This window comes from Diuraphis noxia, unplaced genomic scaffold (assembly GCF_037042655.1).
Source record: "Diuraphis noxia isolate RWA-SAM2 unplaced genomic scaffold, SU_Dnox_SAM2 contig0004, whole genome shotgun sequence".
NCBI classification, from domain to species: Eukaryota; Metazoa; Arthropoda; class Insecta; order Hemiptera; family Aphididae; genus Diuraphis; species Diuraphis noxia.
The window spans coordinates 33,361,504-33,387,055 of NW_028301714.1; the positions used below are offsets into that span (position 1 = coordinate 33,361,504).

Here is a 25,552-nt window from a genome sequence, read left to right on the forward strand (position 1 = left end):
GACTTACCCGCCTTTTTTAGAATTACTTATAGGTATTGATAAATCATTAAGAATTGCTAACTTTTTCAAATCATCTAAACACTCTATCTACTTAATCCACTACCACATAATATCATATTTAAAACACAAAGTTACATAACTCAATAACTATTAGCTTGAATTTTGATTCAGATACATCAAAATTACTTAAAAAAAATATCTGCTTCATAATTAAAAATGAAAAGAGAGAAGGGGTTTCTATTTGAAAAGAAAGTTTTTAGTGTCACAGGATCAACCTAAGTGGTATAAAAAATTTTATGGATTTGAAAATATGGTATTTAAGTGTATTTAAAATTTCAGAAAATCAGAATTTCTGCACAAGTATAATTTAAGCATAAGAATAGGATGAGCATGCTTTAAAAATCATCCTGTATACTTCATTTAGAGCAATTAGACTTTATTATGAAAGGTTACTTTACCTACTTTTTGCAAATCTACATATTTTATTATATTACTATTCATAATAAAAAACCTACTAGCATATAAAAAAATGTCGTTATATAGGACGAAAACTATTAATAAATCATATCAAGGTATGTTTTTAAGTCCAACCTACTACAAAACATAATTCAAACTTTAATCATAAGCACTAATGTGACTTATATCTTGTCCAAATCAGCTACACGCTATAAATACATTTACATTTCATAATAATTTAACGTAAACCTATATTCTTCAGTTGGTGTACAATAATGTGTGTAGCGAAAGTCTAATGACTAATTCATATTATAGTACTACGGGTCTTGTAAAATACTTTTACGGATTATTTTTTGAAGAGTAAATTCTAAAATTACATCAAAGTAATAAACTAAAGAAATATAACTTTAATCGAAGATATAATCATAATTTTTACTTAGACATAATAAGTATTTTATTCTTGAAAGGAAAATGCAATCTACTTAGGACGTATAATATAAGCCCAGCATTATTGTGCTTAATTTTTAATTACCTCCTATTAAATATTACTTTCTAGTAACGCCCGCAAATAAATAGCACAATTGGTGCACATTACTTATGGGGTCAATATAAGCCACGGGTGACACACCCCTCTAAAAAAAAGACTACTATATTCAGTTTAAATCTTCACGCAGAATAATAATATTTTAATAACAATGTTCTAAGTAAAAAGAAGAACAAATTTAATAATATAGAAATCATAAAACTGTGATTTCTTAAAAATGATAAGGGTATGTAATTTATATTAATTAGGTACTTAATTGGGACGCAACTAGTATTACTTTCAAAAATACCCGGGACGCAATTTGGAAGGAATTTATGCTGTGGGAAGCAATTCGTTTTGTATTAAACATTATACGAGTAGAGTTGGGAACAGTTTAAACCGCACTACAACATAATTTTGATCGTCTACATGACGTAACTTACAATAAAATTATCAAAGCTTTAACGTGATCATTTTTATTAAATCGAAAATACAAAAATATTAAAATAATTTATAATAATAATTAGTAATTTCACCTTTAAACATTTTAGATATCAAAGGTAATGGAGACACAATTTTCAGATGTGCTCAAAAAAAAAAAATCCTGCAGGACACAATTAGTAGTATACCTTTTTATACAGGACGCAATTCGTAAACAGCGCTACCTCCAAGGTTAAATTATTGTATTCAGTATAATTAATATTTAGAATTATATAATTGTAGTATAAAACAATAAATTTATTAGCCAATCACCACCTCAACGCAGATTTAATTAACTTCCTCAAGCAAACCAATATTTATAATCAAATCTAAACATGTAACCAAACGTAATGTAAAAAATAAAATAACTAATGGCCTTTGTTGCTGAAGTTGTAAATGATCAAAAAAAAAAAAAATAAATAAATAAATTTATTGTAACAATATATTATTTAAGAAGTAAAATATAACTTCAGTGATATATTAATTTGATTACGTATAGTACGTATAAGTAGGGCTATAGATATTTTGTATAAAATCAATTTATATTATTGTTGTGAGTCATACCTTTTGTATTACGAAATTTGAATTAGCAAGTTGTTGAAATGTTAAGCTTAAATATTATTTTGATCTTCAAATACAAGAATTTTATAATAATATTTTAAAATATTAAATTAACAAATCATTTTTAGATTTAAATAAGACTTATAATATGTACCTATCATCCATATTCGCATGACCGTATAAAGTGATTTTATACTCATAGTTTTAAGCACATCGACCATTATGAATATTAATTAGTTAAGACGGAGCTAAAATAATTTTATAAGACCCAAATTATTCATTTTGTTTTCCCCAATAATGTGTTTGCAATAAATCCCTCTCTCTCGAATCTTCTCGATTCCTACTTAAGTCGTATAAGATCTATCAATAATATTATATTACTATCTTATCAAGTTAAAAACTTTCGTTTACAATAATGACCAATGTTATAAGTTATAACAATATTACTTATTAATAATAATATTTAGACATATTTTTCAATTAACCAACGACCGAATAAAACAAAATCTATTAATAAATAAATACCTATTCATTTTTTTTTCAAGAGACAAGGAATAACAAAAAGTCGCGTAACCTTTCAGAAAAATTCACAAAAACAATAACAAAATTTATTATAAATCTATAGTGATACCTAGGAACAAAATTAATAGATAATTAAAAAAGATGAAACATTTTTTTAATGTTAAATATTACAATAAAAGTTATTTGTCAATTATCATTTGCAATATGTATAATGTTCATGTTATAATAACTCATAAAATATAAAACAGGACAAAAAGTTTAAAACAAGCATTTAATAATTCAAGTATTTACAAAATAAGTATAATATATTTTTTTAAATGTTAACAAATGGTCATGACAAGAAATTAAATAATAATAAATAATTTATAAGTTGTTTCATTTCACAGCATCTCATATTTATCGATAGAAAAGTAATATATATTTTTCTCTTTTACATTAATTCTTTTTTTAACTGATAATTAACAAGAATAGTGTTGTTTTGTTAAAATATAATAGGACTATCTATTTTTCAGTTACTTATCTGTGTTACTTTAGAATGAGAGTTTAAAGGCCGCAATAAATATTATGATTGCGAGCTATTCATCTTAGGAAAATATGTATAAAATATAAATACTAAATTATAACCATTTTTTTACAGCAGAAGAATTAAAATGAAGTAAACTGTTGGTATATTTTTTAAATAAGCATAACTCAATATTTAATAATATATATTACATCATAAATGAAGTAGGAAGTATTTGTTGTTTAAAATGTTACCTTTAATTACCTTTAATTTATATACATATTTTTTGTGTTATTACCGTCAATTTAATAAATAATAAGTCTTTTACTTATGCATATAAATAATTAATGTATATTTATAACACATTTAATATTATCATTTCTGCATCATAAATATAATATAAAAAGACATAAGTACATTTCTTATTTTTATTAAATCATAAAAAGCTTAAAATGAACACCATAAAATGTTGTTTTTATAAATCATAAACGCATAACTATAGTATATCCGATAAAAATTTATTTTACTATTTTATTATTAAATCTACAATCTATAATATACTTCCAAATAAAATATATTAGTTTATAATATATATATTGCATTTTAGTATATGTAATTTTAGATAAATGAACACGTTTGTTTAAAAAAATTAGTCACTAATTAGTGGTACTTCTATGCTTTTATTTAATAAAAAAAATATATTTAACAATTCTGATTTTTGAAATATATCGAGTATTCCTGGATAAGTGGAGTTCCAGGGACTACTGAAATGATTAAAACTTCACGACCTAGATCCTTTTAACACTCCTCGATTTCGTAGTTACCTGTTGTGGCAACTGCTTTATAAACTACATATACGTATTAATTTTTATCTTTCTCTCTTTAACCGTTCAGTCGGTCAATGTGATTTACTCAGTCCAAGGTCATTTCAGTGCCTTAATTGCGTCACAACAAACTACATTATATATTTATATTATACATACAGGATGGTGCATTCGATTTAATACATTCGATTGTATAAAATGTCCAAATCATTTTTAAAATAGTAAGTCTCATAACTTTTATATCAATATTAAGTTCCAATATGAACTTTAAAAAAATAGGGATAACAAACAAATGTGTACGATTTCAAATGTTTTTAAATCAAATAAAAATAAATTCTATTCTACAATTTAAAAAAAAAACATCCTATGATCTTTTATTTCACAATTAAAAGTCGTTTTTAATAACATGAAAAAATTAATTAAATATTTTAAGTGTTCAAAAAATATTACGAGTATTTCCTATAATCTTTATAATTGAGGTATTACATGTTAAATGGATCATCCTATATGCTGTAAATTTACTTTATTTATAAATAATACGAATGCACATACTACATACAACTATACATATGTATGTATGTATGTATACATATGTATGTTGGTATATTACTATAGTCATATCTTGTCTATGAACTAATTCATCATGTGGATTATCGTATGTCCCCCTGCCTAGTATGTTTAAAGGCTTAACCACGAGATAATCCACAAACACATTCCATGTGTAGACAATACTGCACTGTCTCACTGATCGCCAACGAAGCGCTAATTAGACTTAAGGTTCACACATCTTCTACACATGGTATTAGATTGAAAAAACATAATAACTCTCTTACCTTATACTTCCCGAACCTCTAGGTCAGCGGTTCTCAACCTTTTTATAGTCACGTACCACCTACACAATTTGAATTTTTTTACGTACCACCTAAAAATTTTTTCGCTTATTAATAATGTATACGTTTATGTTATATGTATAGAATTTTGTTAATAAATTAATTTTTTATAAAGGTAGATTTTCTTCACGTACCACAGGTTGAGAACCGCTGCTCTAGGTAATATTAAAGAACTTACATATTTTTGTTGCTATTTTATTATTTGAATGTCGTTTCACACTTAACTAAAATTGTCTTATAAGCAGTTCAAATTGGAAAATTGAAGTTTTAATTTAATTCCAACTAATTCAGAATAACGCTTAAATTTAATAAGAATAATCGTATCACATTAATTTGCAAAAATTGTCATCTTTCTATATTACGTATTCAAAAATTACATAAATATCTGTTTTTAGTCAAAACATATACCTGGCTAATCTAGCAGTCTGATGGGAATCAACTTTTTTATATAACAAAGACCAAAAAAAAAATTCTAAATTGTATTTATTTTTTTATTACATTTATTAACACGATTAAATTGATATTGTTGTTAACTGATGACTGATGGATAATTTTAAATTAAAATTTGTATAAAATGGTAAATATGATAATGTTATTTTAATTTTAAGTTATTAAACAACGTAACTACGATACAATGCTGCAATTATATTTTCATCTTTCATGTCTGTTTATCAATATATATTTGGATTGGTGATAATTAATAAGCAATTGGAAAAGAAGAAATATCGGTACTATTTAAATTTGATATACATTAAATCTATTGTATAAATAATGTTAATTGTTTTTTCTTCAATTTTTCAATTTTTATTTAACACTTTACGGCCCTGTTGATAAATAATTGGCCGTAATTGAGTACCTCTGGATTAAAGATTAAAATTCCATAAATTTAAATTCATATGAAAAATTAGGAATATTCCTTTTTATCATGAGTTTATTGACTTTACACATTTCTATCCTTGCATGGAATTTAAAAAATATCACTTTTAATTTTTATAACAAGCAGCATTTAGATTATTCATTATAGTATAGCTATTAGCTATAGATATCTACGCAATTTCACGTATTTATGTTTTTAATATTTTCAATTTGTATAATATCATCTTACATCATATATGTGTAATATATGTTTTTGAATTAAACATTTTATGAAAATTGATTATGTTAAATATTTATTTTGCTACAGTAACTATGAAGCTTTTAGGTTTGTGTAGTATGCAATATGCAAATTATATGCACAATAAAATTAATATCAGGTAATATGTACCTATATATTAATAATATTAAATGCAATTTTCTTTCTATGTACAATATGGGGGGGGGGGAGTGAGGGAATAAATACAGTAAATAAGGAACAAATAATATTCATTAAATTATTGTAAAAAACACTAATGATTTGTCTTTATTTTGTTAAATTTCAAAATAAATTTGTTTTGTTAATTATATATTATTAATTTTTAAATTAAGAAATGTAATCATAAAATAAAATATAAATACTTAAAAATAAATATACATATATTGAAATGAAAAAAAATAGCTATAAATCATGAATAATAAATTTGAATTACTTGTTAATAACATTATTAAATTACAACTACCCTACAATAAAGACAAAATTTACATATCGAGTACGTTAAATCTATGAATAATTCAACCTGTCTTTAGGCATTTTTAGTCTTAAAATTGTTGTTTTTAAATATAAATAAATATGATAGAAAAAGTAATCTTTGTAAGTTGAACATAAAGCTAGGTGTGAAAATATTTAAAATTAAACTACCTACCTATAAAATTAACATTTTTTGAAAAGTGAATCTTTGAATAAAAAAAAGAAATTGCAAAAATTAATTAATTATAAAAGATAAAATTAATGTTATTTATATTGGTTAATATTTATTCACATATTATTAATTATATTTATAGACTTTTAAGAAAAAAACATAATGAAATGTTTAAAAGTTTATAATGTATTTATAATACTTTATTCATTATTAAAACGTTTTGACTTTTAAGAACTATTGGCAGTATTTAGTAGCTATTGGATTTAACTTACATTAATTTTTAATAAGTAAATAATAAATTACACATTGGAATATTTTTAATTTTTAATATTCTGTACAAATTACTAATATTCAATTTAAAACGTAAGTAATTTTTATTGTAAAATTATTTATTTCTTTAGAACAATATAAGCAATGCTTAGCCAATATAGATGGTTTTAAGTGTAGATATAAAGTTTCAAACCAAGACAATAGTATTGTTTAAGTTAAATTATCTTTTTTACCATATAATACCTACCTATATTAAAATACTAATGTGTTTCTGTGTATTTCCTGCACATTAAACATATAATATGATACGTATAAAACAGCTGAAGTTTGAATTTAGATTTTTAAGATGTTAAGTATAAACGTTTAATGTAGGTATATAACCATATAGGTAAGATATATTCCATATATTTATAGAAGTAATAGTAATAAATACCTGTTTGATCATGTAAAAGTCGGTCCAATGTAACAGTATTATTTTTTTTAATCGCGTTATGACGATACTTGAAGACGTCTTTGCTACTAGACGCGCAACCCATGAGCACCCCATTCGCTCTCTCATTTACCAGCCATTATTTTGATCACCATCAGGATGACATGTTTAACTAATCTTCAAAATTCTCCACTCGGCTAACGACAGACATAGCTATAAATAAAATCATCATGATAAAGTATGATTGAAACTATCTGTAGTGATTTAATTAATACATACAGTTAGTGAGAAGTATGCATATTTAATTATGTAGATCGTTTATTTAATAGATTAAGTGTTTGAAATTAATTATTCCAGTAAAGTTACGAATCATTTAATGTTTCTGTTACACGAGTTATTGTTTATTAGAAATCTACAATTATTTTTTTAAATACAAAGTAGTGGAATAGGTAGTTGGAAACTATTTTTCAACAAAAATAAACTTAACAACAACACCAGAGACCCTTAATATACCTAAAAGCAAAGCAAATTATTTTCAAACTACTTTTCAAAAAAAAATAACATGACTATTTATTTAAAATAAGTTCAGAAATGTAAAACTCAACATAAAAATTAGAAATACCATTCTGATATTAAAGTATCATTATTATAAGGAAGTACCTACCTAAGCAAAAATATGAATAACTCGTCCAGGTCTCTCATAACTTATCAACAAAGAATTGGTACCAACATGCTGTGAAGATTTTCTTTCAGATGCGAAATCTATTTTTGCATACAAATAAAATTTTGCAATCAAATGCATAGTGATCAATTGTCATTAATGAGCCAAATTACATAAAATCATCAACAATTCATTCCCAGTACCTATACCAAGCATTTGATTAAGAAAACACCGAAATATCTATAAAATTTTTTATAACATAAACTTGAGCCAAAAATTTAAAAAATCGTTATTACAACCGTTATTATATGTTATAAATTATATTTATCTTTAAGAAAATGTAGGCATTTCCATCAACTTTGAAAATTTAACAGATACTTAGAAAAAAAACTAATTGGTAGGTTAAGTTAAAAACTTATTTTAAAATTAAAATTATGTATTTATAAACTCTATATTTTGGTTGAAAAAATAATAAAGCAAATTTAGACTAAAAAGTGAAGATCATAAAAAAATTGAATGTTTTATTATTATTTTATTAAATTATAAATTATTATTGAGTAAAAATATAGGTGGGAAAAAATCATGAAAAAAAATTTAAACGAACTTTTACATAATATTTAAATATAGAACATAGTACAATCATAATAGTGTATAGATATTTATTTTTTATTCAACATGACAAATCAAAAGATGAATGATAGCAAGGACTTCCGATTACTGAAACCATTTATCTTGACTTCATAAAATCGGCAAATACTATTGTGAAAAGACATGTTGTAAGTTGTAACATAACAACTACCTATAACTTTTCCATGACTCCGTGTAAGTAGGTACACTATACACATAAAAAAGTAGTAAATCCTAATCGTATGAATACCACTTTAAAACCAAGATACTAAAGACCATGACCTATAGTGAGGTTATCACCTATTTTATTGTATCTAATTAGCTTGTAATTACTGATTCAAACCTATTTAATTTTATTGTCTTCTAAATTCTGAAATAACTTAAATACAAATTTGATTCAAATGACATTGCTATTCTAAATAGAAAATTTAATTTTATGATTAATATACACTTTTATAATATTAAATATTTTTCAATATGATATTTAATTCAAAAACTTAAATTTTCATAATGGGTATAGACTATAGATGTATAGACGTATAGTATACCTGGCGTACTCACATGTTTAACATTTTATGTATATTATCGATTGATGCCGTTCAAGTCATAATTGTGAATTTATTTTACTAAGACTATTTTGTATATTTAGAAATTTTTTAATCGCTTTGCTATAATTATTTTTTAATAAAATGCAAATAAAAAAAAAAAAAATTTAGAAATAGTTGGTGCATATTTGTTTACTTTTGAGCGCATAAGTAGGTTGTTTGTGCATACTTTTGGTTTTTTAGTGCTTCAAATCATATTATTTCCACCGACTCAATTGATATAGGTACAGGAAACAATTTAATACATTTTTTTTAAATTTAATCCCTAGGATCCTTTCCAGTAGAAATTGAACTTAGTACACTCGCTGAATTTCCCATAAGGTAGCGGTTTCTCGATATATTTTCGTGAATTTTTTATAAAACTGTATGGACGAGGAATCTCAAAAAATACTCTTGGAACATTTGTGTCTAATTTAATTTAAGAGGGGTTACCTATTTCAAACTTTTAAAACACGCTTTTTAGGCATAATAGTGATCACACAGCTTTTCTTGAATTCTAAAATTAATGCAACTTAATTGACTTATTAATACGATTTAATAAACAATTACATTTAACATAGTAAGTTCCAATTGTTACAAATATAATATAAACATGTATGTTTTACATTCAAATGTATGAATTTAAAAATAGAATTTAACTACAGGACAATATTTATTGTTGATTAAATTAACCTTATGTACACAAACAGAATATATTTATCAAACAATTAACTGATATATTGTTTTCATTTCATTATATTTATAGTTATGAAACTCTTAAATACTTTATATATTAAAATATATGGGCAGTAAATACTAAATAGTTGAGTAATGAGTTTATTGTAGATACTTTTATTTTTGTGTTCACATTTTTTCCAGTATTCGTTTATGATGAACATGAACAGGAAAATAATATTAATCATATTCATATATTTTATATTTATTAAAAATGAACTTTTTATACATAAGTATTAGAACACTACATAAACAGTGAGGTGCCTTATATTTTGACTAATTTCGAACATAATGTTCATATATTATATTAGGTTATAACCTATATGTGTTTCCCGACTGAAGTGTATGTTTATTTATTATGTTCTTCATTTATGTTATCACAGTATATCTAATAGATGTCTATGGTGTACCTATATAATATATGTATAACTATTAAAGTCAGATCCATTGATATAGACATTACTAGTAAAACACGATTATCACTATCATATTAAGGGAAGTATTTTAAATTTAAACATGCGCTGAATACATTATTAAATAAGTACGTGATATTACGTGCACAAGTATTTCATAACGACAGTTATTATTAACAATGATGATAGCTACCATATTATTATGATGAATATACCATTATATTATAATTTTATATTGTATATATTACGTGATTTAGTCTAACTATATATTAAATTATTAAGATATAGGTAACGTAAACTGTAAAGATCAAGATTGAACATTAACGTTATATTATTAATATTTATCACATAAGAACTATACAATATATTATGCTAAGATTGTATTTATTTGCATAAGTTAAAAACTATGTATTATGACGCATATATTATCAACTAAAAAATGTAAAATTTTTAAATAACATTGTTTTATTAAATATATTATGTAAGTAAAAATTAGCAATCGAATTATGTTTATGTTTTTGTTTACAATTGAGCTAATGAGGTATATAGTTATAATGTTACAACGTCTTTTCTTTATTTATTTCATACAAAACGGTGACAAAATATAAGAAAATTGTTAACCTAACTATTCAATCAAGTATCAATGAACGAATACGTTGAATATTTAATGTTATCGATAATATTCTATATAATTGTCAACCGACAACAACTGTAATAATTATTTGTTTTTCAATTTTCAATCAAGATTCAACAAAAGTAAGGCTGTAGTCAAAATGTATTAAATAATATCCATTGCTAAGCATTTTTAGGTAGTTATACAATATAATCATTAATCATAATTTATAGATATCCAGTTCAAAAACATTAACTTTTATACTCATATAAGCATAATTATTCACCATTCAATTTAGTTTAAAGTAAAAAATATATGCATAATATGTAGAACATATCATTTAAACTGAATAATGCTAAAGTAATTAATATTAAATTTATTCCTATAACTATTCTATCAACTTCAATTTCCTGTACAATATATTATATAGACGTTTTAAGTTCAAATTTTTACAAAATTCATCAAAATTACGACAGTTAAAAAATCCCTAACTTTGTAGGGAATATACAAATAGCTTTTAGTTTTCTCATCTAAAGTTTGTAGATGCAATACAAGATTTCTCATAAATTCGTCTAACAAACACTTAAAAAATCTAAATAATGATTTTTTTTAAAGGAATTTCAAGTTTTAATGTCCATGAAATATTATGTAAATGTTATTTATTTAATTGTTATTACTTTTGTACTTTAAAAAATATTATTTATAAGAACTTGAAACAAACTTTTTGTCTCTAAGTATATTATTATTTCTTTGACATAATTAAATTTTCAAAAACTTTATATTCATTTTTAAACAAACTTACTTACACTGGTCTACAGTACATCATTAATAACACCTATTAATATAATTATAAATTCAATTTGTTTTTGGTAAAAATTAGATCAATCTAATTTATTACTAATAGAATAATCAATTACTATAATAGCAATATAAATATTATAAATATTAAGCTGTATAATAAAATATCTTTAAAAATAAGCACATAATGATTGTTCCGGTGCAGAATCGTTTTTTTTTTTTATTGATCTTTATATATAACTCGGATTCTTAGGCGATTTATAGTTGTTTCATCTTTCGATTTAAGTTAGGATCTTCCCATCTGAATATTGTGCTCTTTATCTGGTTTAATTTAGTGGTTTAGATTTCCCATATCCATAGGATTTGGAAATTTTTTTTAATGTTGGTTTTTGTGGAGTTTTTGAAGTCATCGTATGGAAGGAAGTCTAGTGTGTTTGTGTTTGTGTCTGAGGCAGCAATTTTGACGTATTTATTCACGGTTTCATTGCCTATAATGCCGATGTGCCCTGCGATCCAAATAAGTTTCACTTGTCTTTTGTTGGTTTTAGCTTCATCTAGTTTGTTGTGAATGAGTATTGTTATGTCACTTGGGTTTGATTTGTTTTTAATACTGTTTATGGCACTTAAGGAGTCGCTGAAGATTGAAAAATTAGTGCGTTCCGATATGTTTATTTAAAGATTGCTATTGCTTCAGCAAAGAATATTGAGCATTCGCTTTGGAGTCTATATATGTTATATTTGAGTTTGAGTTTTCGAATAAATCGTTTTTTTTTTTTTTGTATATTATAATATTATGTAATGATTTATTAACTTTCATTGAATTCCAATTTAACACTTCCATCTAGTGAATACTTGTACAGTACAAGTTGTACTTACTATACAAAAAAAAGATTTTATCATTTTTAATAGTTACTATTATTTTATGCATGAATTAGCAAGAATGTTGGCATATATATATATATATACATGTATTAATCTTGGATAATGTATGTAAATTTAGGCACTAACTTTTTAAGATGTATCAACAATATTTTATAACAATTCTTCAAAATATATTTTTTTATTCATTAGCATATGGAAAAGATTTTATTAATCTTTATTCTTACCGTAATCAATTGCAATAGCATACATCATTGCGGTTTTATTCATAATTACTTTATTTTTTGAAAATAAGCCAAGGCAGATGGGACACTGGAGTTAACATGTTTATTTTTATATTACGTATTTATATGATAAATATTTTAGAAACCTCACAAAATTAATTTAAGTGTACTAAAATCAATAATAAAACAATGATCAAAAATATGTTCTAAAAAGATAAGAAATAAATTGTAATTTATGATAGTGACCATGGGCCACCACATATAATCAACAAACATAATACTACCTCACAGAGAAATATATCGATATTTTTCCCATGCATAACTAATTGCTTGATTTTTTTTTAATCTAGACGATTAAATAATAAAAAAAACAACTAGGTACTAAACAATATTTTAGATGTTTATAAATTATAATTAAAAGTTGTGGTCAGAGGTGAGACCATTATATATAGGTATATATTTATATAGTGTAGAGATAATTTTATACTTACATTTTCCACGTACCCAAATTAAATTATGTACCGATGTTGAAATTTTTTAAAGGTACATTTAGACTTTAAAATAGACTTAAGTTATAATACATCTTATTAATATTTATTATCGTCATTTTTCGACTATTTGTATGGATAATATTATAACATGATATATTAAAAATATGTCGGTAAAGATTAATTTAATTGAAAGCATTATTTGAACACTAAAGAATGAACACATTTTTGCAGTTGTTTTAATTACGAGTGTGAAAAAAACGAACTCACATTTTATTCCAAAATAAGCAATTTACATTATTTATTATGAATGTAAACTTTAGTGTATCATTTTTGAGAAACAATACACCGTACTATTGCATTATACATTATTATATAAAAAATAATTAACTTTATAGATTATCAATAACACACTTTCATTTCTTGACATTTTCAAAGTGCACATTATCTAGTGACAATAGTTTTTAAAAATAAGATTGGTGATTTTGATTGATAGAGTCGTAAAATATATCTCTGTATAAATCGTTTAAATATATATATATATATATATATATATACAGGTGTCCCACAGAGATCTGACATTCTGACAAATGAAATAACTTTTGTTCTAATCAATATTTTAAAAAAATTTCTTTTAAATATAATTCATAGACACTTTCGCTACATTTTTAGAATACATTTTTTATTTTTTAATACTGAAAATAAAAAACTTGAAAATTGATAAATTTTTTTTTAGAAATATTCAATATAGCCAATTTGTAAATCTGATTTTTTACAATTTTTTTAAATATCAATATTTTCGTTAAGTAAATTACGATCTAGTTTATGTTAGAAACCTTGTAATTTCAAATAATAATAAAGTTTTTTAAAAATATTTTATAAGAACATTTTTAAATAAGTGCATGTTAAAATCTAATTATTTTTTTATTGTATTTATTTTAATAATATGTGAATATGTGATGTATAAACTATAAATTACTATAATTAACCTAACGAAAATATTGATATTTAAAACAATTTTTAAAAATCAGCCTTTGACTTAAATAAGTGTTTTTACCATATAAATTTTTCTGAAAATCAAATTTACAAATTGGCTATATTGAATATTTAGAGAAAAAAAATGTATCAATTTTTAAGTTTTTTATTTTCAGTATTAAAAAATAAAAAATGTATTTTAAAAATGTAGCGCAAGTGTCTATGAATTATATTTAAAAGACATTTTTTAAAAATATTGATTATAACAAAAGTTATTTCATTTATCAGAATGTCAGATCTCTGTGGGACACCCTGTATATATTTAACAATAAATAATTAAACTTATAGAAACCAATTAATTAACCACTATGGAGAGTCTTACTCAATATGATAAAATTGAAATAGGTATAATAGGATTTAAAAATATACAATGTATAAAACAATTTTAAAAATGGTCTTAATATTAAGAAGAACAGAGGAGAAATTCGTTATTACATTGCATCGGTTTTTTAATACTAGAAATGATTTTATCTAAACTAATTATTAAATATTAATGTGTATCCTTATTTAAAAAAAAAATATTTTGTATGAATTTAATAAAAATCATGGTTACTATTTGATTTAGTTGGTAAGTTGTTCGTTTAATACAATTAAACAAGGGAAAAATATATGAGTTACCTATACCAAAGTTTTAGAATTATGCCTAATGTGCAAATACTGTACATTTAATAAATAATTTTAAAAAATGGAGCAAATAGGGTCTTTAATTATTTATAATATGTAAAAACGAAATGTATAAGATGTTTTAATTGACATGTATTTCACAATAATTATACTCATGTAAAAAGTTATCATGGCTAAATATATGTAAATAAATATAAATCTGTATATTCATATTTTCTAAAATAATTATTTTGTGTCAGAAAAAAGCATTCTATAAGAAAACGAAAATAGAATTCGCTATTCAAGGTTTAGTACCATAAATTTCAATAGTTTCTCAGTTCTTTTTTCTATTTCAGTTTTTCTCTTTCAAGTTTCGGTTTACTATTATTTCTGATACTCGCGGGAAAATAAATATGGTGTATTATGACTGCTTGATAAAAAAAACAGTTTCATTTGACATTGAATATTTATAATATAAAATGCTTGGTAAATCACTCGGTAGTCTGCAGTAAATATTTATATCTTGTCAAGCATTATATACCTATCAGTTTATGAGCAATTATTTATTTTTAATATTATTTTGTATACAAATTAGATTTTTAAGTATAAAAGTTGAGATTTATTTCACAATTGTTAAATAGGTAAATATCCAGTCAGAATAACATGTATATTATTGACTTAATATATTTGAGATTAATGTTAACAACTAATCCAGGGGCAGCTCCAGAAAGGGGCCCTAGGGGCCATGTCCCAAAGCCCGTATTTATAACAAAAAATATATTGTTAAAAAAAAATGCATACGACACTCAAATAGAGGTATACCTATAAAATAAACTATATTCTATTTTAATATTTTATAATATAAAATACAATATGGTCTATGACCTGCTAAGTATCAGCATTAGGTATGCTTCATTAGTGTGTACAACAAAGGGGATGTTCTAGATTAAATTGATCACATAATCGATATTTTTTTCAATTCTAAAAATAGATAACTTGACTTTGTGTTGTAAAAATTGTAAATTTTTTTTTTGTTATAATGTTTTGTCAAAATTATAACTTCCCCCCTCAACCACGTTTCTGGAGCCACCCCTGGACCAGTATAACCCATAAAACAATTTCATATTTAAATTTAAATTTCTTTCTTTCTGACAAATTAATAATCGTTGAAATTGGCTTAAATTTGTATTAATCAATTTATTTATCAATATCATACGGCCTAGATCGTTATTTAATAGTCATAAAGTGAGCACTTGAACTAAATTTTAAATACATAAAAACAAACATAACACACGTCATACACACGCGCAGAGACATTGCAATATTTACATAAATATTAATACAGAACTATAATTATTATTTGAGTAATAAGTATAACTGAGAATATATAATATAAGTAATTTATAATTTTTTTCCTCTAAAAAACTCTTTCGATTACATAATACATTTAAAAATTTTTAAATATGGTTTTTAAGTATATACTATATATAAGTATATAATAAGTATATAACCACGTCAGAATTCTAAGCATTACGATAATTATAATTATATACATTAAAATATTCACTCTAGTATTTAGAATTTTAATGTTGAATAAAATAATATTTTATTCAATATGAAGTACATTAAATTATTCATAACACGAACGGTTGTTGGTTGATAATTAAAAATATGCGTAGGTACATGAAATTTTCACTACATTTTTATACAGTGAAAACTGTCTAAAGCGGAATCGCATGGGACCAACAAAACATTCCGCTTTAAGCAGTTTTCCGCTTCATTTAATAAAACGAACAAATTCCGGATTATTCAATTCAAATAAATGGTAAGAAATATCAAAGAATATTTTTCAATTTATTGTTTTAAATAATATAATTTATTAAAATTTAACTAAAATATCGGTTTTATAATTCATTCAAGACAATTAAATATGACGTGCATTTAGCATTTCCAAAAATGATGTAGAGTTTTTTGTTTTGTAACGGTTACAGCTATTTTTTCTTCTGAGTTCTGAGTATTGTTTAATCGATGAAATCAATTGAAGAAGATTATCATCTTGTTGATCAATAGTAAACCTATGTAGATTTTTTATTTCAATTAATGTTTCTTAATATGTATTAATCGTTGTGAACTTCTTCATACATTACGTTTTCTTCTCCGTCGCCAGATGAATTATTTTTACAATCATTTTTTGAATGTATTTCTTGGCTCTCCGATACCAAATTTGTATCAATCATCAAAAACTCATTAACATTATTATCACTATTTAACGATGTACATTGTGCATTCGAATATCTATATTTTATACCTTATTTTTGGTTTATAGTACACACGTGCGTGTCATTTTTCCGGTTTATGTAAGGTTTTTACTTGCATAGGACTTAAAAAATCGTTCCGTTTCCGCGTTATGAAGGTTCCGTTTTATTGAGGATGAGCGTCTATATAAAACTATAGGAACATGCCATAACCTAACCATAGAAAAATTTCGTATTGGATAGTTTTCCGTTTTATTCAGGGTCTGCTTTAGACAGTTTTCACTGTATTAGCAATTACACTGTAAAATATTTTAAATATTTTAAATCACGACGAACTATTTATAGGCATATGACACTTTCGATTATTATCAGTTTAAAAAAAAATATATGTCAGTATAAAATGTTTCTCAGTTAAAATACTTGAAAATATAATACAAGGTTCCTCCGTACTTAACTTTACCTATATCGAAGATGGTTCATGTAACAATTTATAAATTTAATATTTTATACTCTTTAAATAACTAAAATATAAGTACCTATTTTAGTAATAATTTGTTCTATAGGGATAAATATGTGGTTGGTATAACTATTATCGTTATGATTCATTAACTTCTAATTTTCAATTAAGAGCAATCATGTAATAAATAATTCGAGACACAATTTAATTACATTGTTTACTGTTTACTATACATATTATACATATTATAATATAATATATATATATATATATACTTATAAATATATACAAGGTGTAACAGATAGAACTGACACTTTTAGAATAACTTTTTTCAAATTAATATTTTTTTTTTTTTCATTAAGTGCTACATGTATAATAATTTTTTTATGTTTATTTTTTAATAGGTACCTACTGAAAAAAAAAAAAAAAATGTATTTAATAAAATTTTTTTTTGGATAAATTCAAAATAGCCTATTTGTAAATCAGATTATATGAACAATTTTTCTAAGTCAAGTAGTTTTTTTTTTATTTTTTTTAAAATTCAGTATTTTTTTGGTTAAATTAATTAAAAACGTAATAACTTTTTTTTTAAATATTATTTTTGAAAATTTGCTGACACGAGTATATTTCTTAAATTATTTACCTATCATATAATATGAACAATTTTTATCATACGTTTAATTAGCATATTTTTTCAGGTCTTTCTGTTATACCCTGTATACATATATATATCAAGTTATTGTCGTTATTTATAATACTTTTTGACATGTACCTCTTTATATATGGATATAGAATTTTATTGCTTATATTATAATATTAAAAAAGCTATTTAATATATTTTAGTACAACAACAAAATATACACGTATGACATAATATTTCATGATTCCAAGATGTAATTCCAGTGATCTAATAAGAAAAATAATAGGCACCTACTCATTTAAAACTAATGATTTTTTTAATTTAAAATTATTATTTCACTATCTATTCATATAATATGTTGAACAATCAGCGAATGTAAATATGACATGAAGTTATTGAAAAAGGACTTGATTTACTCCTAAGTTAGAGGAACTTTGACAAATATAAAATAGCTATTAAATATTTAAGTATTATTATACTCGTTTAATGAATACAAATTGGTACTCAAGCACTATTAAGTAAGCAGGTAAAAACAATACTGCCTTTTTAGTATTTTTTTTTTTTATTACCTATACTCGAGGTATATTTATATTGATTCCAGTTTTTTAATCAAAGAATCCATTTATTTTGGACACCTATTTAATATGAACCATTTTTTATATGCGTTAGCTATATCATGGAATGGAAAGATGGCAACTCAATTATATAAGCAGTGATAAGTTACATAAAAAATTGCTTAGGCTATAGCTAAAAGTTTTGGGTTGAAACGTTGAATACGATTGGTGTTTAAATATAAAACATGATTATCAATTGTGCCTACCTATATAAAATTTAGTAGATATTAAATCGTTTTCTTCTGAGTTCTTAAATGTGTTTAGATTGTTTTAATATTAAGCGTCTCCTAATTGCTCACTAAATAAATAAAGCATAGATCGGATTGTTTTTTTTAGATAACAAGCCACTACACAAACATTATCTAGCCCACTTGCCATCAGTAATCGGTTGTTTTTTAGAGATAAAATTACATTGCTGGTATACTGCAGGTTTCAACAACACAATGTAATAATAAGAGCCAAAAACGTGTAGTACCTATACAGTTGGTAAGGTTTTTAAAGCAAAGATGAATTATTAGAAAATGTGTCGATATCACAAAAAGTGTTTCAACATTTACAGGACTTACAAAAACTTACAGATTCTAAAATATTAATAATGTCTTTCAAAATTACAAAACTTGAGTACTATTTTATTATGTATATAGGTGACCTTTAATGCCAACAACTTGTTAGTTGTTATTTATAAAATATTAAATACAATTTTTAAGAATATTGTCTTGTTCAGGCTTATTCTGTTAATAATAAACACTTATTATATCAAATGAATTAAACATTTTTGAAAATATATTTTTTAAGTAGGTATATATGTACCTATCTATAATAATATATAGTTTTAGAAAACTAAATTTATTAAAAAAATATGTTTTTTAATATAATCATTTTTTATACGTGTTATAAATAAGATTAACTTAATATGGATATACAATTATTTAATTAAAATTGATCACACGTGTATACAAAAAAATATTCAAAAAGTAACCAATAATAAATAATTATTAATGGTTTTATGAATTTTATAATGAATTGTAAAAATGTATTATTTATTAAAATTTGAATGGCTCTCATTCAGTCAATTTTGGTTTTAGAGCCTTGGTTAATTGGTCAAAATGACTTAAAAAAATTCAGTCTATCCGAATTTTGATATCAAAAATACTGGTTGCCATTAAAAAAAATAAGTTGCGTTGCGCATGCGCGTACTGAGAGGGTTTAAAATTTGAAATATATCTGAAAATGTGTATTTATGTATCACTAGCTCTTAAAAAGAATTCAATTTGTTCCAACATAATCCGGCTGATTTATTCAGTGTTCCCTAAATTGGTGAACACGCGGTATATTATATAATGTTTTATATCATTAACCTAATAAAGGTTTATTATATTATTATATTTTATAATGCCTATTATATTAACATGTATTATTGTTATTAATTTACGTTAATTTATAATATGTCATAACGACGTATTTTAGAGTGATGTGAATTGTGAAAATCGTGAAAATTCTCAGTATCAACTTTTAGGAAAAAAAATATTAACAACTCTAATAATATTGTTAAAATAATTTTTGGTGACCTCGATTAGGATAGCATTAAAAAAATAGACGTCTTCGCTCACAGTCGTTTTACATCGTAAACAATTATAGAATTTGAATTAACACATGCACATCCATATTCGTAGTACCTAGCATACCAATAACAAGGTACACTAGACTCTTACTATACAATAGAACATAGACGTAATTTGTGTTTTAATAATATGAAGGAGCCTATTATAATTTACATGTGTGTAAAAGATAGATAAAATGTAGAATTTTGGGGGGTTAGCCAGAGTGGTTACACTTTCCCCCCTTTTTTTAATTTGATATAATTTAGCTTGAAATGTCTATTAATTAAATTTGGGCATATTACTTTTTCAATAATTTTATATTACTGAAAAAACAAACTATGAGAAACTTTTTAATATTTAAACCTTGTAGCTATTCTAAATTGAAAATTGACCAAATTTTTAATCAGGTTTAAAATAATTTAGAAATGTTTGTAAATTGACAAATTTTCTCTAAATTTGAGCTTCAAACGCAAAAAAATTGTTTTTACAATGTTTGCTTTAAGTTTAACTTATGAAGAACTTTGTATTATATTTGTTAACCTTTTTACAGAGCATAAAACATTGTATCAACTATTTAGAAAACATTTAAAAATAAGTTGAATATTTCAAATGTCTATAAATAGCTCAAAAAGAAACGTAATATTTTACTAAACTAGGTCTAGAAAAGTAGAAAATGATAATATGAGTATTCGCTGAAAATTTTAAAGGCTTAAAATTTTTTGAATTGCATCAATATAACACAGTTGATTTTGTCAAAAAGGGTTTACTTAAATATTATATACTACCGTCTTCCATATATTTTTTTAAAGGTTTTCATGATTATTAAGATAAGTTAGGACATATTTTACTTTTGACCTACCTACCAAAGTAACTAGAGACCATTTTAAAGATCAAAGCATAAAATATGTCTTCACATATAAAAAATAATCCAAAACCTGATTAGAGTATATATCGATTTATTGAAGTTCATACTTTGTAATATACTCCAAATATAATAGGTAGGTACTATAGTAGATTACTGACTATTTTATTTCGAAAGAGAACCCTGAAGGGACTGTCTAATAACTAAATTCTAATAAAACTATAATAATTTTGAGAAGTATTTTGAGCTATGAATTATTGGTTATTAAACAATTAGATAATAATTAGATCACGTCGTAATACATGGTTTTCTTTTCTATATTTATATTTTTATAATTATTAAGTGTAAACTATCCGTATTCAAAATCGCTAAAGAATACTTTTGTCTAACTCCATATGTTTCCATACAAAATTAGACTTTTTTTATCTATAGACACCTGCTATCCAAAATAATTCTGAAGTTAGAAAATACAATTTTCATTCAGAACTGTTGTAAACTTTCCCTACTTCATAGACACATTGATGACTAACTATAATTTTTTTTTTAAACATTTATTAGAAAATATACAATATACCTTACAATATACAATCACAAATTTTGAACAGAAGTCAGATCTTGACAAAAAAAAAAAAAAAAAAAAAAAACATCAAGACTTCGTAAGAAAATAGTAGTGTATTTTATATTTCTTTACGGCGTTATTGTACCTATTATTTTAACAGGATTCTTTGAACAATACAAATTAGTACATAATGAAAAACAAACAATTAAAATGCAGTATTATTCTAGTAATGAAACAGTGAACATTACTTTTATTGATTTTTTTTCGCTATTCATTTTATTTCAGTGATAAATCGAAAATCCAAATTATTAAGATATTTATACTTAGTATAATACATTTACCAATTGTATCGCAATTATTTTTTAGTTCGATCGCTTTTTTTAAAAGAAAGAGAAATCTTATAATCATTTAATAAGTTTATTTTAAATTATTTATGTTTAAGTTCAAATTTCATTCAATAGAGAACATTTGGAGCATTTGTATTAGTTGCCCCAACAACTAACAAGTGTTTTTCGCGAAAAAAAAATTTTAAATCAATATTTCTACAGTTTTTCTCATTGACAGTCCAAATCAAAATCTAAAATAATCCATATTAAATTTCGTAGGTAATTCAAACCGGAAATTATTAAAATTACATTACATTAACCAACAAATGAAATATAAGATATAGAGGCTGCCTATTGCAGAATTCAGGGAGGTAAAAGCATTTTCCTCGTTATAGTAAGAAAGGGTTTTATGATTAATAATCGCGATTGTAATATTGCAAAAACGATTTTGAATAAAGCACAAATATTTAAACAAAAACAATATATGTTTGTAATCTTTTAAATTTAAAATATAAATACAAAACTATTATACTTTTTAGTTAATAAGTGAATAAAATCCCTGTAGGTAGACTGGTGTATTAGTAATTTTTAAGTTAAATTAAATCATTAAATGTGTATTAAAATGTAAATAATAGATAAATAAGTTGGTAAATATACCAAATAATATTATGTTAATTCAAATATTATCCAATAGCAATTTAATTTTAAAAAAGGTAGAAATTATAGAAAAAAATTAATTTTTTAATATAAAAATGTTATATTAAGCATTAATTAATCAAAATTATTGCTATTAGGACATTAGGCATAGATATTATTCTGGGTATATATTTCTATTATTGGATATTTTTAACGATTTGTATAATATTTTGAGCCAACATTAAATGTTTTATTACTCAAAAATATAAGGTTTGAGAATTGAAACACGTCATGGATATTAAAAGCTATGAATAAAGTTTTGAGTTTTATAACTAATGGTGTTTTATACTAATACAGTAATACCATTATCGAGTTCGGGATACGACTCTACAGATAGTCTAGTTCTAACTATATTTGTTTGAATCTAAAGTTGCATTAAAACGCTATTTTCAGGAAATTCATGTTGAACTTTACAAGAGTTTATAATAGGTAAACAAATCAAAAATTTAACATTAAAAAGATTTGTAAAAAATTCATTTTAATAAAAAAATAAAATTTATAAATTGATTCAACTGTCACACTTACCTAGGATATGGCATGAAATGTAAGTGTGATTACAGCCAATGTAAATTTTAAAGCGCTGTGTTGAATGACAATTGTATATTATATCATTATCTTGATTTTTCTTTATTCATATTTTGTTGGTATACATGGATACATGGTGGTATCAATAAATGCACAGATATTTAGTGTGCAATGTAGGGTCTAATTTTTTGGCAAAGAGGAGAGTATAAAAATTCAAGATCATTGATTATATATAATATGGTCAGAGTAATTATCGCAACACAAGCTGTGAGTTGAATGATTTATTATATTTGTTTGTTCTTTAATCAGCATTTTTAATAAATAATTATTTGATGAAAAAATAAAATAGGTGGTGCAAATACTGCTCCTTAGAATATCGAAAAACATATCTATATCTGACTATAAACTTTATCATCGAAAGTTTCGACTAAATATAAAATAACATTTTTGATGGTAAATACCATAATTTAAATTTGACAAAAATATTTTTTCAAATGCGAAAATTTAAATTAAATTAAACTATAACTCAAGAAAACTTCTTGGTACATGTTATATTTTAATCTAAAATCGTTTTTATACCTAATACAACTGTATGAATGAAAATACTATACCAAAAAGCTGAAACTAGGTTCACGGTACAACAAATATAAACCAAAGCACAGCATTTATATAGCAGGTAAATACTCAAAAAAGTTAATTGATTATACACCTACCTAAGTAATAAACGCGACTGGACTACGTACCTATTCAACATACCCAACAGCCGAGCACGGCATTATAAATTTAGTCAACACATTCATATTTGACACGATAAAATCAACGTTTTTTTTAAAAATATTATTGTTGTTGTATTTTTTTTTAACTAATAAACAATACACAAAGTGTACAACAATTAAATACAAATTTACATTTTAGACTTACCGAGGTTTTCATTATCCGGTGACACGTTTAGACGAATATTATCAGCATAGAGGACGACAGTTGGTTTGTAAGTAGGTACTTATGTCCATGTGCCTTTAGTATGTAATAAATTTGATGGTTTTACACGAGCACCGGTAAGACAGGACCCTCAAAAACGGATAAATAAACCGCTTGAATTTTGAGGAAGAATAATATAATATGAAAAAAACTAAAACGATTACATTTATCACAAAGGGCGTCGGTTGAAACTTTGGCGCGCGCGAACTTACGACGCGGCACGTTCATTCGACGAATTCGCGGCGGCAGACACACACTAACACATATACCATTGACACATGCGGTCGCGAAACGCGTACTCGGAGAGACTCGCTTACACGACACACGCGATCGTCCGTCGGGTGGTCACCGGTGATCTGCCGCGCGGTCACGTAACGCGCGTCGTTCACATGTACGATATTGTATTGTAATAGCGGTCGTGCCGGCCGGCGACGACGGCTTCCGTGGAACAGCGGACCGCCCGCGAGTCCGATTGTGGCGCACCCGCGGCGGCGGCGCAAAGCTCGCATCGCGGACGCCAACTCCCGCCCCGCCGGCCTGACGGGCGACGGCCCGCGAGATACTCCGGGCAGGCTGATCGCGACACCAAAATTAGCGGGAAATTCTGGACCCCCTCCGCATTAGGCCCACGGTCAGGGTCACCTCCGTCGTTGCCATTATATTACTAAAATAATCAGGGGAGGGAGGGATGGCAGAAGGACTGAATATCTCAACACAATGTTCAGATACTTTAGATATTTTAGAGTATACTTTTTTCCTCAAATTAGAACATATGTTACATTATTTAGGATTTTTATTATAAAATTATAAAGTTAATACTAACATAAAAAAAAAAAAAAAAAAAATGATAATTATGCAGTAATTACGTACAATATTGGGTATAACCTAAAAACGATAAATAGCCAGCGTTGTAGATAGATCTAAGACCTTTTAACTTTTAAGCACGAATGTTAAAAGACAAGAAAACTCAGAATATTTGTCCTTAAAAACAAAATGACAATATATTAAATTATAAGTTATAAATGAAAAACATCAATACAAGGAGAGTTTATCAAATTTAGATAAATATAATTGCTTGTTTATAATGTAAAATTCACTTATTTATTTCATTCGATTGAAAGACTGTTAAACTGTACGTTTAGCTTA

General features: G+C 24.6%; 1 protein-coding gene across 7 annotated transcripts in view; it reads right to left on the minus strand.

The window, feature by feature from the left end:
* The window catches only part of Pde8 (phosphodiesterase 8), a 75,660-nt gene extending 50,841 nt beyond the window's left edge, over window positions 1-24,819 (minus strand). For 3 of the 7 annotated variants that reach the window (XM_089225781.1, XM_089225780.1, XM_089225779.1), the window contains exons 1-2: window positions 24,350-24,819; window positions 7,237-7,446 (exon numbers count right to left, since the gene is read on the minus strand). In XM_089225781.1, the coding sequence (XP_089081907.1) occupies window positions 7,237-7,339 (103 nt within the window). In that variant the 5' untranslated portion in view covers window positions 7,340-7,446; window positions 24,350-24,819. Of the gene's footprint in view, window positions 1-4,701; window positions 4,791-7,236; window positions 7,447-24,349 lie in introns of those variants that run through there. The other 4 variants (XM_089225785.1, XM_089225783.1, XM_089225784.1 and 1 more) reach the window with 2 other exon arrangements.
* Window positions 24,820-25,552: the final 733 nt, after the last annotated feature.